Here is a 15,688-nt window from a genome sequence, read left to right on the forward strand (position 1 = left end):
TGAGGTCCAGAAGGACCTTGTGACTTGCCCCAAACCGGGGAGCTAATGGAAGAGCCGTGGTCAGAAGCCAGGAGTCCCAGTGTTAATCCATTGCTCCAACAGAAGGCTGGGTCGCTCGGGCTACCCATAAAGAATGACATCTGTGAGATACGAATGTGACACTACCATCAGAATAAGCAGAAACAACTTGGCCCTGCTTATACCAAAGCAGGGAAATGGCAAAAGTTTCACTCTAGAGCAAATGTATAGAGCTTCACATTTCCTATATGAATCCTCGCTGTAAGTCTTCCTTTACAAGAGCTTGACGGTAGGTACTGGTACCTTCCTGCTATAACTTAGCATAAAACCTCTCTGTCTTAACGTTATGGAATTAATCCTCAAAACAAATTTAATTCACATCAAGTTATTTCAGATTTAAAATATTTTCACTAAGTATCATTCACACCAATCTCTAAAGGAAACTTGATAAAAATAGAAATTGTCAATTAAAAAAAAAACCCCAACAAACACTATCCCTGTAATTTTTTAGTGAATAATGCCAGTGAATTGCTTGCTGTGTTCTTTTGCCAATGTACTCTTATGTAGACATACAAACAGGATACTGTCTCGAGGTACTTTCAGTTCATGGTATTTCCCAATCCCTGATGAAATAATTCTTTGTAGCAGGATGCCCCTACACAAAGTTCTACCTGAAATGGGACAACGAAATCTAACTCCTACATTTCTGCGCAGGTATGTAGGTGTTTCAGGAAGACATAAAGAGGGGAGGTTATATAGAGTGTTCGCCATGCCTCGTAACACCCTTATGGCTAACAAGTTTTATATTGTAACAAATTTGTACAGTAGAAAACAGGACATAAAAATATTTCTAGAAAGTGGCTTTAAACTATTATAAATAGTAAGTTTGGCTAATATTTCAATTAAGGGTTTTAGGGGCAGTTTTAAGTATATGTATCCCCCCCTTATTCACAGTAAATTTTGTGTGCTTGTGGCTTAATGAACAGCCTATAGACATACAGGGACTATTTCAGTGGGATTATATGACAAGAGAAGGATCTGTTAGTTTCACAATCAAGCCAATTTTGTCTCCTCCAAAAACCTCTTGGAATCCTTCCTGATGCTCTGGGTCCCGTTATGGTATTCCCTTTCTACCCAACCCACACCCTCAAACAATTATTCACTTTTTTTTGCCGCATCCTGCAAAACCGATTTTGCCTGAGCCCTGCCCAAGTGATGGTAACAAATGGAAAAAGTCCAAGAAAGCAGCAGCACCAAACTCTGGGACTTTCTAAAAGTGGGAAAACAATTTTCCTTCTTTTATGCTGTGGCTTGTTTCATCTTCCTTTGTCTTGTCATACAATAGGAATAATGTTCATGTTAGGGGCGAGTGCTTGCAATTACTGGCCCCACAGTTACTTAACCTCTACAAAAGCCATACATATAACATATATTCCTTGTGAATATTATACCTTGCCTATTGAATAGTACTTCATTCCACCTGGCCATGATATAGGGTCTGTGTAAACAATCAGCAGAACCTGAAACCGTGGTTCTGTTGTGAACACTGTCAGTAACGTGTGTGTGTACATACATATATGTAAATTTATATATATATGTATACCAATCATAGTCCTGTAAATACCTGTTGCATGCATGTGCATGCACAGGAGAAATGTGACATTCTATTAATGGTAAGGCATATTATTAGATAGGCAATATTGGCAATTATTTTAGCTTTTATCTCCATTTGTTGTGTTGCTGTTGATCGCATGCTGCCAGAGGATCTTTAAGGATGATGGGGACGGGAAGAGGCCACTCCGAAGGTTTATTGCACACGGCGGCAGTAATAGCCCAAAACTTTGCACTTCTCACACAGATGCTGGGGATGTTCTTTGCTCTGATCGGAAACATCCAGGCCGTCCGGCTTTTCCAGGGGTCTCTGCAGTGGAGGGAAGTAAATCAGGTTATAGCCAAGGTTTTGGCACTCTTACTCTTTACTATGTATGTGAAGCCTAACTTTATGCTTAACTGAGCTTTCTCCTAGTCACTATAAAGGTACTGTATTTCTTTGCTGAAGAGATGAAATACTTTTTCATTCAGCTCTGCATTGGCTCAGAATGGCTTCACAATTTCATGTCTGTCTTCTTTGTAAAGGTGGTGGTAACTTTGTTGTGGACAAACTACGAAAAGACTGAACTGGGGACCATATTTATAAAAGCAGTAACACAGAAGAGTTTGTTCTCTTGGCTGCAGTAACTGAGATGTCCCAGAGGCATTAACGCCTCAAGCATGGGAATCCCATTACCCAGCAATGCCAGCAGGGTTTACCAATGCTAGGATTAGCTGCTATGACAAGAAACCTGGCTTACCCATCCACAGATATTACATAACTAAATGAGGTTTTCCCAATACTCAGTCCCATATTTAAGGCTGAAATCTTTGAAGTAGAGTAGCTGTGAAGCTATTAATAAAAAAGAAAAACAAACCCAAAACCAAACCAAAAAAAACCACCCCCAACCTCATCACACAGCCCTTTGCCCTGAACCTGTGTAATAAACTGAGTATGTATTTTTAATAATATTTGTGAAATCACAGCACTGGAGGTATATTTGGCTGAACAAAGGAATGAAACTGTTTTAGTTTAAGTAGATCTTTGTTCTTTATTTTTCCATGGCTTATAAAGGGTTTCACAATTATTCTGAAAATAGAACGCCCATGTTAAATATTGCAGTAAGGTTAAGCATTTGGAAAGGCTGACAGATAGAGAGGTGATAGAGATGTGAGGCAAAACATAATAAAGTGCACCATTTGTTTGCAAAACCAAAAAAATACCCTAAGCCATAATTTCATTTTTGTGAATGTACCTGAAAAACTATTTCATTGCACAGTGCCTTCCCAAAAGGGCAGCGGTTCCTCGATGGGAATGTGGTGGAGCCAACACGTGGGTGAAATCTGAAAACAAACCAGAAGCTTCTCGCTGTTCTCACAGGGATACTAGACTCTTGCTTATCTCTTCAAAATATGATTCTTGGAGCAGGGGGTGGATATAAATTTCAAAATAAGGCCATTTATTTTTTTCACACCTTTCCTAAATCCTTTCTTTTATCTCCTGATCATCTAAGTTTTCATTTATAAGTTCCTCATTCCAACGCCACCCACCTGAGACCCTGTGGATAGGAAGAACCGAGACATTCAAAGCTTTTTTTTCTTTTTGCTATGTAAGACTGCAAAACCAGCTCATAATCCAGAGAACAGAAGGGTCTCTCAGCTCTCAGAATAGCTAAAATGAGAAAAAATACAGTCTATTATCCTGGAAAAGGGATGTCTGCAAATTCTTACTTGGTTGTGTTGGATTATAAGTGCAACTCACTTATTATATTGCACAGCTAGTAACAACAATATATGGGAGTAACTCAGTGGTGACTGTCAGTGGTCTGGTACTGATTCACTGTTCTTAACCATGATATTGCCTGAAGTTGCATCTGTGCTGGGCCACATACTGTATGCCATCGAGTCTAACTTCATTTACAATTTAATTGCAAATGGGGTTCCCTGTATCAGGTAGGAAATAAGGAAGGTAGATGGACCCCTCATTTCCTCTAAATCCTTTAACCTCTCCATGCGACACCCCTGCGCTTTGAATGACTTGTGGAAGTCAGCATGTTAGGATTTGAGAACAGACTCAGCAATCCTGTTTCTAGGCTTGCAACCCAACCACTGGTGCAGGCATTGCTTCTGCCCCAACACAGACAAGTTGAGTAAGTCTATTTAATTACAGAAACCATGCTTCTGCCTTTCCTGCCAATTATTCCACCAACATTTGCCCACAAATTTTCTTCAAGAACTTGCATTACATAAATGTAGTCGAAGATGATGTTCAGGTTCAGGAGTCCCAGGAGTAAATTTATGTTCCTCAACAGAGAATTTGAGTTTTGAAATGCTACCCTTAAAACAGGCTATTTGTATCAGCTCTGATTGCTTCTACATGCAATGTGCTGTGATTAAAGAGAAAAAATACAGCAGTTATAATGTTTATTTATTGATATAAGCCAGATTTTTTTTTTTTTTTAAATATGTAAGGCCTTGGGAATCATTTTTCCTGGAAATAGTGCAAAGGACATTGGGAATGCCTTCAGCGCCAAGAGTTTTTGGACGGTTTTCAGAAACAATAGCTCTCCGTGGTTTGCTTTCCCCCTGCGTTGATTGAGCTCAGCTTTTTGGCCTGCAAAGCATTTCGATTTCAGAAATGTTATTGTTACCAGCGTGTTACGACACAGGGCTGGGGAGAGAGGGGTTACGAATGCAGGGAAGCAGGTTGCCAAGGGCCAGCTGGAAGGAACGGAGCTGAACAGAGCCTGGGCCACATTCCTGGTGAGGTGGTGGAGGGCTGAAGCTTTGAAACTAGTGTGCTTGTGTGGCTCGTGTCCCAAAAGCACTTCAATAGAACTTTTGTATAAAATGAAGTCCCAGCTTATCTCCATTTGCTGTTTTCTCTTCATGGTTTTCTTGTAAGGCAAAAAAACACCTTCAAAAGCCCTGAGAAGCAACTGTTCTTGTCCTACCGCTATTCATCTGTTATGAACTGTAGAGGACGTTAACGTAATAACCTTACACCTTTGCAACCATCCTTACGCCATGCTAAAAGGGTAGGACGTTAGCCAGAGAGCTGGGTCTCCATCAAGGTTTGACTTCCTTGGCGCAGGCTGACCTTGGACAATTCTCACCAGCTTTGGCATTGTGGCAGGAGATGCTGGCGCAAGAGGGTGCGGCAGGGTCAGGCTGCTGCGGGCTGTGCGTTAGTTTTGGGGATTGCCTGGATTATGCGTAAAATATGAATAGCTGAGGAGGTTGCAAGAGTGCTGTATTGCTGCTGAGAGGCCAGTAGCATGGAAAACTCAGTTGTGCATTTGGAGAGGGTGTGGAGAAAGGGACAGGCTATTTGGCTGAAAAAAATAATTCCTTTCTAAGGAAAGAGGTAAAATAGAACTTGTAAAACTGAAAATCCTGCTATGTTTCTCTGGGAAAGGTATGCTTTTTTCCATTAAATGGAGAGTTTACATAAATACTTCAATTTCATTGTCTTTTTTTTAAATGCAAGCATCCAGGATTTGGCAGTCCATATTTCAGTAAAAACTACAGGGATGGACACGCTTACATTCTCGTTTTTGTGCGTCTTTCTTTAATTTTCTCCTGGTAGTTCCCGGGTGGAAATAATCTTGTGCAGCTCTACCAGGAAAACATTTGGTGGTAGTGACTTGTGGCTGTTGCCTCAGGGGAATGAAGCTGAAATAAATTGAAATTTATACAGCAATTCCAGTCCTGCAAATTAACTTCTGATTGTGAACTACTGCTGTCCCAGTCTACATGTACTGAATGAACTCTGCATTCCCCACAAGTCAGTTAAAACCCCCAAACCCTCAAACCAAAAACCTCACCTTTGTGAAGTGCTAGGTGTCAGGGAAAACAACACTTGGACATCCTTGAGGAAAACTGCTTCTGCTAAGAAGCCAAATGGAATAATGTGGCTCCTTTATGTTTGTATTTAGAAGACAGATTTTTTTTTTTTTCTGTAGAACAGAACAATTTGATTGTACCACTGATGGATAAAGGATTGCATCAAAATTAAAATGTAAGAAAACCCTTAGAATTTCCTGGACTTATCTCAAGTCTTAACGGAGCAAATGAGATGATTAAATGACAGATTAGATATGTGAATAGAAATGGTTTCTACAACTATAGCTGGTAGGATAATTGTTACGTTAACAGTCTTAAGGAGGCATAGCTTCCCTCAGGACACACACTATCATGAATTTGTAAATTTTCAGTCCAATAAAAAATTATGCAGTGGGAAAAAAAGGATGAAATGCAATGTACGTTCTTGAGCAGCAGACCCTCTGTTTTTCTGTCTGCCTGAGGGGAACAGGGGCATTAACGAGGCCTTCAGTTGTCACTGTGGATCTGAGGGGCAGTGATAAGAAGTCTGCAGATCAGAAGCATGATGTGGAGAGAGAGCAAGCAGCCTCTGTTAGCAGCGTGCCTCCGAGACAGGCTAGCTAGGAATGGATGTGGTTATCAAACCACGTGAGCCAAGTGGCAAAAATTTCTTTTTAGAGAGTTCAGAGAAGCTGCGGTCTGGGGTGATCTGTATTTCTACAGGCATGGGCATGCTGGGGAGGGCTTATTAAATCCTAAGAGTCAAAAGATCATACTTCCAGGCCTGAAACTGTTGAAACTTACATTGGGCTTGAGTGATCATACCCATCCCTCCCTATACTGAGAGGAGCTGGCTGTGGGTGCACCCAGATATGGGAACTGTGATGGGACCACTGCATTGCCCATAGAAGTAATAGCGTGGATACGATGAAGAATGTATTTACATAGCAAATTATTTCCAGTCCAACAATAAATTCCTGACAGCTGGAAGAAAATAGTGTCCAAGAGGACAAGTCAGTCACCAGATGGCTGGTTCTGCACCAGCACAACAGCTGTCATCACAAACAGCACTGGAGTTAGCCACAAAGTCAGAGAAGAAGCCTTGATAAGAGGCCAGCCAGGAAGCAACCACAGGCGCAGATGTTGCTGCTATAGCAGGCAGGGGAAGAAAACAAGAATTCAAAGCTTGGCATCTGGGCTCTTACAGTGCCAAGATTGCCAGTGAATGGCTGTTAAGGACTGGCCCTGTTGCTGGAGCAGGGTAAGAAAGAGCATAAACAAACACAAAATCCAAATTCCTTGGAAGAATAAGAGGTAGGTTTAAGTCCCATCTGAGAAGTCTGTTCATGCTTAGAGTAGCTAAAGTAACCACCCAGGAATCTACTTTTGGAATAGTCATAGAGCAGCTTTGTCAGGGTAGTTCTTTGGCCTCCTGCTCCTCAATAAGGCTTGAGCTCCTTGGGATGAGGAACAGTTGTGCAGCTCAGGTGTGAGAGCCACCTTGATTCCCTGCTCTGTTTATGAGTTGGGGAATGAATGGCAGTAGCCCTGCTATCAGGCTCTTGTGTTACTTCTTGCAATACATGCTCCACCATCTCTCTTAAATGCAGAGAATTAGAGCTGTATTTGTAGAGCACTCTGAAGTATATACACAGCTGTAAAACTGCTGAGAAGACTTTTCCTGCCCCAGAGCGATTAAAAGCTCATTCTCATAGATAGGCTATGTGGAGTAAGAGTTCAGGGCTGAATTGAGATATTCCTTGTGGGGAATTGGCACAGGATTGCTTCCTGAGTGAAATGAGCCTCCAGGAACAAAGAGCAGGTGGCAGGGAAGTGAGGCTGCTCTCCTCTCCAGGGACCTACTAATGAAAGGTATGCATAGGAAATCAAGATTAGAGCATAGCTGCACAAGCCATTCACAGACCCAGCATATGTGCTTGAACGGCTACCCCAGAGCTAGCCAGAGTGGAGATTGCTGTCTTCACGACTCTGATATTCTTGCCTGAGCCAGTTACATGGGAGTATATGGGCATGAACCAGTGTGGACGAGCCCTACAGGACTGAAAAGTCCATAGGTTAAGCAAAGCAATTGGGCAAGGTGAAATACAGAGATGGAGATGAGGACTGGAGAACAGGGCAAGCCTGGCAATTGAGAATAAATTCCTAATTCACTGCAATGAATATCAAGCAACGGTGAAATAAGGATTTCACTTTTTTTCCTCCTAAATGGAACAAAAGCATCCTAATCTCCAATATGCAGGGTGATGTAGCAAGGCTTGGTGGCCCATGTGGTTATGTTTCAGCTATTGAACAGACCCTACAGAGGTTGAGCTATTTGGTGAGAAACTGGGGGAATGCAGAGATACTCACTTGGCCATACCAGAGGATGGCAAAGTATCCTCTGAGGTGGTTGCTGTGTCTTGTCTATATCCAAGCCTTCCTGTAAGCATCCACTATTGCCCAGGATCAGATGTGGAAACTGGGAGCTTGATCTGACCTGGTGTAAGTTGTCATGCTATATATACTATTGTGAATGGAGACTTCTTATAATATGCCCTCAGCAGGGAGATGTGTCATCTGACTGATTTTAGACAGTCTGAGTTGTTTAAAGTTAAGTAATTTTAGTAGTTTTGGAGGCTCTTGTAACTTGACATAAGGGTAGTTAATGCTGACCAACCAACAGTGACTTTCATCTGCTGATAAACTGACTGTAATTTTTTTAAATAATGTTGAAGATACCTTTTTTTATCTGTTAGGTCACAATGTTGACCAAATGGTAGGGCAAGGAGGAAGATAAGGAGATGATGAATTCCAACACATTGCAAAGAAGTAATATTGACAAGATTGTTTGGAAATAGAAATAATTTATTTCACTAGATGTAAATACTGTCTGAGCTTGAATGGAGGTCAGACTTCTGTTCATCTGGGTTTTGTTACATTTAAAAAATAATCCATTTATGGACTACTTGTACTATGATCACATCACACAGTGTGGTGACTTTGCAGTGGAAGAATAGACACTACAAAACAGCAACTCTAATTTTTTTTCTTGAATGGAGTTAAAATAGCACAAGAACAACATGGCTTTGAGGGATAGGCAGCATCTTTTCTTACATGAGCTAAGTTGGAAATACTGCCTAATGGAAGATTCAGATCAGAGTGAAAATACTCTGATCCCATATAATAAAGGTAGTAGGAGCACATAATTAGCTTAGGACATCCCCTAGTGCACTGCAGGTGGGTAGGAGAGTGCTAAAAACGTCTAGAAGTGCATAGGAACTCAAACATGAGCGAGTGCTCTCCTGTGGTAGGTGCCAACAAGGTAATCAAAATCTAAAGAATAAATAGGAAATTTAGACAGAAAATGTTAAGGTGGTGTAGCAATGCTAATTAAAAAAAAAACTACTCAATCTCGTGCACAATAATTTTTTTTTTGTGCTTTAACTCTCAAAGTAGAAATATTTGACTTAATGAAATATCTTTCACTGTGTTTTTACAAAATAGTCATTAGTGTAAGAGACGAGGTAGAGCATATTATCCAAAATGGTGTAGAGTAACACCACACAGATGAGTGCTTCTAGATGTTTAGAGAGAGTCTGGCATGGAGCTGGATGCTTGGACAAAACCCATGTATGGGTTAGCAAACACTGGGCTCTGTGAAGAAGCAAGCAGCGCTGACCTCATGCAGCCTGAGTTAGCTCTCCTTTGCGGCTGGCTCTGTGCTTGAACTGCTGCTGTTTTCTTTACTGTCTGGCTACTGCTGCTGTGTTTAACCAGAAGCATCACAGGTCACCTCTGGAAGAATGAGAAAGAGTAGAAAGACTGATGATAGTAACGCTGAGAAATAGAGGCTAACAAAGGTGAGGCAGAGACAAGAGGCTGTAAAATCTTTCAACTCAAGGTTGTATGTTCAATTTTTGGGAAAGAGCACTAATGACTGGCTGCAAGTTATTTACATCCAGAAGCCTAGTTGAAATGCACTCTTGCCTTGAATATCTCAAACAGCTGCAATACCTACTGGTGGGACATGAACACATGGATAGATAAGAAGAGCCAAGCTTTTCCACACCCTGACTTATGGTGTCCTTAGGGAATGACATGGCAACATAGTGATGTGGGTCAGCTGTGGAAACCTGCACTGCACATGCTGTGACTATTCCCTAGAAAACACCATGTATATGGCTCTAAGGCAAGCACAACTTTCAGAAGCACTGTAGACTGCAACCCTTCCACAGTATGTCTTTGACTTTAGTACTACCATGCAGATTAGACTCCTCTAGCCCTGCCACAAGGGGCAACTCTGCCCAAGGGACTACTTGCAACCATCCTTTACTACAAAATATACATATTCCTAAGTCTATAATGCCTCTTGTATAGTGTGGATGGGATACTCTTGAGTAATTTCTTGTGACCCTTTGAACAGTAACATAAATGGTGGAAAGAATTTAGAAGAACAAGGTAAATATTTATAATCTTGTGTTATAAATCAGTGGTCTTGTAATTTCTCTCACCCTCAAGACTGTACTTCCATTCACGTGATAAATCACTTCATTGCTCAGCCTGGATTTTGGTGCCGTTGTCTACACAAGCTGTCTAAACAAAGGCAAGGAACCAGAGACCTTGGAGGCTCTGAGGTTGTCTCATGTAAGTTAGTGAAAGAGAATTGCTTAGCTTTCATTCCATATATATGCTTCCACAAAACTAAAAAAGAGGTCCTTGTTTTTTCCCACTTGAAATATAGTTTTCAGTCACAGTTTTGTCCGGGAAATTAGACTGCAGTTTCTAAAGATGACCTCTTGTTTTCAGGTTTGGAATCAGAGTAGCATTAACCCAGAGAAAGGGGAACGGGTTATATCCCCTCAACTGGCCAACAGAATCCAAGACAGTCACTGGCTCAGCCACGGAATTGTACAAGTTCATTGTAAAGTAGACAATTCCCATGACTGAAAGAAGGGTTGATCAGTCTTGTAGTGAAGTATGTCAAGTTTAAACCAAGGCATCTGACACAAGTGTGGCAGGCCTCAAACACCACATTTTAACTGCAATTCATATTTCTTCAAGGTACTAGCAATTCTGAATCAGTATTTTGGCTGCATATTGAATGCCAGGTTGCCACAGAAACTGAGCAAAATCTTGCCCTTAGAATTAAATGAATATGCACATGTGTGAAAGAGGAGGAAATATAGTTGATTTAATATTCCTGGGTAGGATAAAGCTTAATAAACTTATTTGTATCTCCTCTTCCTGCTTGTTGAAATGAATTTCAATATTCTTCTGCCTTTTCATCATAATAGAGTCCCTTTAGGATTTTTTTTTTTTTCTGACACACTCTCCTCCAAATCTCATGAAACGGTATGAAGTGTTCCTTATGAGCCCATGGAAGAGGTTTTTATAGGAATTTTGCAAGCACTTAGGTAACTTATGAGGCACCTAAAGGCTCCTGATGGAATTTCCTTTGCACCTACTGCAAGTACATCCAAATGATTAGTCTATGGTTTGAGCAGTATCTCTGAGTAGGCAGCTGGTAACATGACCCATGCAGAGCTCTGTTTATTACTGGGATTCAGCTAGGATGAATTACACCTGAGGCAAATCACACCTCCCAAACTCTTTTGAAGTAATTCTCACCTTTTCTGTCCACAACAAGTTTTTTTTAATATTGTGAAATCCCCCTCAAACTTTTCCATGATGGCCAAATTTATTTTTCATGGGCTTGTCAAAAGTGACTTTCTGTATACAAGTTCAGCTTTGACAGCTGTCTGTAGCCTGGTTTGTCACGGAAACAAGGGGTGTGAGCTCATGTTGTGGTTCTGTCTGTCTCCTAAAGACCACTGAACTCTGGTTGACTGCTTGTAACCAATTCTGGTGGGACACAAGCAGGAACTGTCAGACAGTTTTCCCATCGTGAGCTGGAAACACAGGAAATTACCTCAAGGGATAGATGCAACTGCAGTCTGAGGGAGCAGGAAGCAGGGCTGCGTGCATCGTGAGCTATGGCTGATAGGATGGCAGATAGAGCTTTCCTAGCAGAGCTACAGACTGGATATTTTCAGCTTAATAAAAGGCTTTCTCTTGAAGTTCTTTGCTTGGGCATCACTTGGTATTATGGAAATCAAGAAAGCTCTCTTGAACCAGGCTGTCTTGCTCTACTGTCATTAACCAAGGAATTCTGTAAGCAGGAGTCATCTCAGTATTGTTTTCTTTTGTCACTAATCTTTATAACTAGACATAGCCCCTTAACCAAATCCAATCATTTCAATAGGTGAAAAGAGTAGTAGACATGTGAAATAAGTCCACTGACACCAGTGGAATGAAACATTAAATTAGTGTACATATGAAGAGAAGTATAAGAACTAGGAGGCCTGTTGCTACTGCTGAATCTGTTTTACCCAGTCTCAGACTGTAAGGCCCCACAGTCTGTTTCCATAATAAAGGCAAGTAAAGATTTTGGTTTGGAGGTATTTTTACTGAAAGGTAGGACATTCAGATTTTGCCACTCTGATGACATCAGTCCAGATTGCCAGGACTGAGGACAGCAGCTCATCAGGGGAACAATCTTCTGTGGTGTGTTGTAGTCCATGTCAAGTCCTGTTTAAGTCTTACCCATACTTTGAAAATTTATGAGCGTTCCTGGTTCTCAGCCTGTTTGCTAGCAGGTCTGCACTTTACCTACCTGTTTGTGAGGATAAACATTAATGTGGCACTTGATACATTCTTGTCCCATGTTAGCCCAGGAGTTTCCACTCATCCATTTTCTCTTGCACTTGGGGCACTTGTATTCACCGAAGCAGCGTTTCTTGCCCTGGTATGGAGTCAGGCCTTCTCCTTTTGGACGAGCCTACAAAACAAAGGGAAGTTGAGATGAATGACTGAAAAGGGGTGTGGGGAAGTAGTTAAAAAATAATTTTTTTTTTTAATTAGGAAACTTTGGGCAAAAGATACTGGAGACAGCCATGAAGGTTATATCCCTTAAAGAAGAGTTCTTATGTTGAAGCTCAAGTTTAACAGTTCTGAGAGTTACTTCTGTGAGAAGTATTCAAAAGATCAAGCAGGCTTGTAACACTTTTGACACTGAACATCATATTTAGAAATATTCCTGTGTGCTTTTTGCAATGAATAGTTTTGATAAGCATTTCATAGTAAGATCATGACTACTGAGTATGTAGTGCTAGCATTATATATAGCATCTTGAGAAGGAGCTTGCTAGTGAAGGACTGTATTTCTTCACTAGATCTTGCATATTCCCCAGCAGAACCTAGCAGTCAGAAAACTTATTATAAGTTAGCTTTGCACAGCCCTTGAACAATGAAATATGGACAATTTCTTAGTATGTGGATATGCACTGTTATTATATATTAGAGTGCAAACTGGAAGGGAGTGAAGGGAAGCAATAGCATGAAGGGAAGACACGTTTTTGATTACTGGAAATCATTAATTTCATTAACTTCATTAGATTATTTTTCTTGTTGCTCTTGGTAAATAATGTTTCACTGATTTATAAAAAAACAGGAAGGGATTCCCAAATATAATGGGCTGTTGTGATGTCTAAATGTTAAATGTCCCCTAAAGAAAGTCTTTCTATCTAGGGAAGTTAGTAGAGTAGACAGTGACCTTATGCAAATACTGTTTTTATTTTTTTCTAAATACACTCATTAAAACTGTGTGTTGTACTTAACAAAAGTATAATAGGGTACAGAATGTGCTAATATTTAAGGTGAGGATGAGAGTGCTGCATACAGCTGTCCTGAAGATAGCTGTGAAGATGAAGCTGTTTTCCCAGAGTCTCAAGCAGGTGTTGAAATACTGCCCCTGTACTCGCTGTAGTTTGTTTATTGTTGCCTAGAGGGAGATACTTTTTCATGGCAGAATGGTATGATCACCTATCAAAGGATTCTTTGTGATTTATTTCTACGCCATGCCTCTCTGGCTTTTTTTTAAACTTCATTCCCAGATGAAGTTTACAGAAGTTAAATTACCCATCATGATGGGGAAGGGTTTGTTTTTTGTTTCAGGAGCTTTTATGATTTCTCAGTGCATAGATTCAGACTGCTTTCAATGTGAAAACACGGGTTGTAAAAGCAGGTGGTTGGCAGAAGACCTGAGCCTGGCCAGAGCTCCAAGACTCGAGCTCCCGTGGCTGATGGAGACAGTGTACACTCTGTTACCTCCAGGGTCACACGTGGGAGCAAGAGAGAAAGGAACATTGAGTGCACTCCCCCCTGCACGATAGCGGGCAGAAGAGGAGAACGGGAACCCCAATCCTACTCTGGGCTCTCTTCTGCCCCTCCCACCTTCCTCTTTTTTTTTTTTTTCCCCACCTGCAGTGTCAATAAACAACATTCTCTTTTTCACACTAATTCCTCAGTGTAGCAGTATTTTTCTTTAGAAGATCAGATGCAGTAGCATCCTCTGTTACAAATAGGCAAACCCGTAATAATTTGCTGTATGACACTCAATCGGACAAGCCACTGTAAATATTCTGGCCCATAGCAAAGACGAAACTGGCACTAGGACACATATACACACAGAAGTATTGCAAAGAAGAAAAATGTTCATTGGTATAATGAGAAACATTTGGACTGCCATGACTACATGAGTGCTGGCAGGCACCCAGAGTGTAATCCTCTGATCCATGGTGTGTCCCTTGATAAGGACGGGAGATTTTAATCGAATGTAGGGCAGGGAAATGTCAATTTATGGAGACATCCTTATTCTGGAAATTTAATTTGGCTCTGCCTCTGAGGAATTTGTAGCACAACTCAGGTCCGAGTAAGAAGGAGCCACATGCTCTCTTCATTTAGAAATTCTCATGGAGTTGAATAGGAACTGTGTGTACAGAGAGCTCCCATGATTGAGAGACGTTTCCCTTCCTCCCAAGGAGTCAGATTGCTTTATTTGTAGTTTCAATCGAAGCTATGTTATTGAAAGTAAGAGGAGTTATTTCTGATTCTCAGTTTCAGCTGCACTCAAACTCCTCCTGCAGTCAGACCTGGAAATGCAGCTTCACTGCCCCTACTTAAGAAGCAGTCCTTCCAGAAAAGGTGCAGGTCACGGAGTGCGTTATTTCCAAAAGTGACAGCACTGACTTTGGAGACAGAAGGTGCCTGAAGTCTTGTAAATGTTTACAAACAGTATTTAAACATAACACTCCCACTGCAATATGTTATGTCAGCCATAAAGAGCGTTTAAACATCAGACTCCCACAGCAATATGTCTTGCTAGTCACGATTTGCAGACAGGGGAAGCTCTTGGAGATGGCCACTTTGAGTAAGCTGATAACTGTAGGTTTCTCCAGGTCAGGTAGCTGACTTCAGAGACGCCAATACCCTGAAATGCTCTGCTCTCAAAAAAGCACAGGAGGGCATCAGATGCTAGTTGAAGATGCTAGTTGATGAAATCCTCTGTGTGTACAGCTGGGCATCAGAAATGGAGGCTTTCCAAATTAGAAGCTACTTTTAAAATCTGGCTTCTCTAACTTGCTTACTAAGCCGGAAGCAGAACCAGGGAAAGAACACAGGAGCCCTGACTTGGGCGGTAATTTCCTGTTATAATTGCTAGACTAAACTTCTGATTTATTTTTATTTGAACTTTTCGGCTGTCACAGCTCCCTTCTCAGCCAGTGACTTTAATTAGTTTGCTGGCAAAGCGACAACATTCTCTCTAGGTGTTTTGCTATTCTGCTTTATGGATACTTATACTTTGCCCTAACAGATATTATTTTCCTTCCCATATCTTCAGTTTCCCAAACTGTGCCCCACAGGGAATCTGGATTCTCAAACAAACAAGCTCATTTTCTCTAGTGAGAGACATTATTAGGAAGGACTGACAGCAGCAAAGGCAACTCTCCAACTCCCTCCACCCTTCAGGTCCAAACAAAACATAAATTTGACAGTATTTGGTGGAAGGCAAAACCTGAGCGAGATACACTAATGGCCTGAGAGGTCTGAGGCTGGGTGTTTTCTTTTTTTGTGTCTGTGGCTTCAGCAGCAGCACAGCTGAGTTGCATAAACATTTCCAAGAAGCAGCCTGTTCCTTGGCGCAGTAGCAGGCAGCCCTGCCCGGCAGGGTGCTGCAGCACCCGGTCGCTCTGTGACAGAGGTGTCTCAGTGCTCGTCCAGCTAGAGGGCAAGAACTGTTTTCACCAAAGTTTTATTTTTAAGTGCCAAAAAAGAGCATGAAGATACAGTATGTCTTTTGGTACTAGCCTAAAGACTCTTACTCTAGCAAATGTGGGATTTACATTGTTTAAACCATT

The 15,688-nt window shown here is 41.2% G+C and overlaps 1 protein-coding gene across 1 annotated transcript in view; it reads right to left on the bottom strand.

Annotated features, from left to right (window-relative positions):
* Positions 1–1,306: 1,306 nt before the first annotated feature.
* ZCCHC24 (zinc finger, CCHC domain containing 24) overlaps positions 1,307–15,688 on the bottom strand; it is a gene marked incomplete at its 5' end in the record, with an annotated part of 93,991 nt that continues 79,609 nt past the window's right edge. Inside the window, 2 exons of the mRNA XM_010160698.1 lie at positions 1,307–1,939; positions 12,107–12,271. Of these exons, the coding sequence (XP_010159000.1) occupies positions 1,826–1,939; positions 12,107–12,271 (279 nt within the window). The remainder of the gene's footprint in view (positions 1,940–12,106; positions 12,272–15,688) is intronic.

The sequence above is a fragment of the Eurypyga helias genome, unplaced genomic scaffold, assembly GCF_000690775.1.
Source record: "Eurypyga helias isolate BGI_N326 unplaced genomic scaffold, ASM69077v1 scaffold15951, whole genome shotgun sequence".
Lineage (NCBI taxonomy): Eukaryota > Metazoa > Chordata > Aves > Eurypygiformes > Eurypygidae > Eurypyga > Eurypyga helias.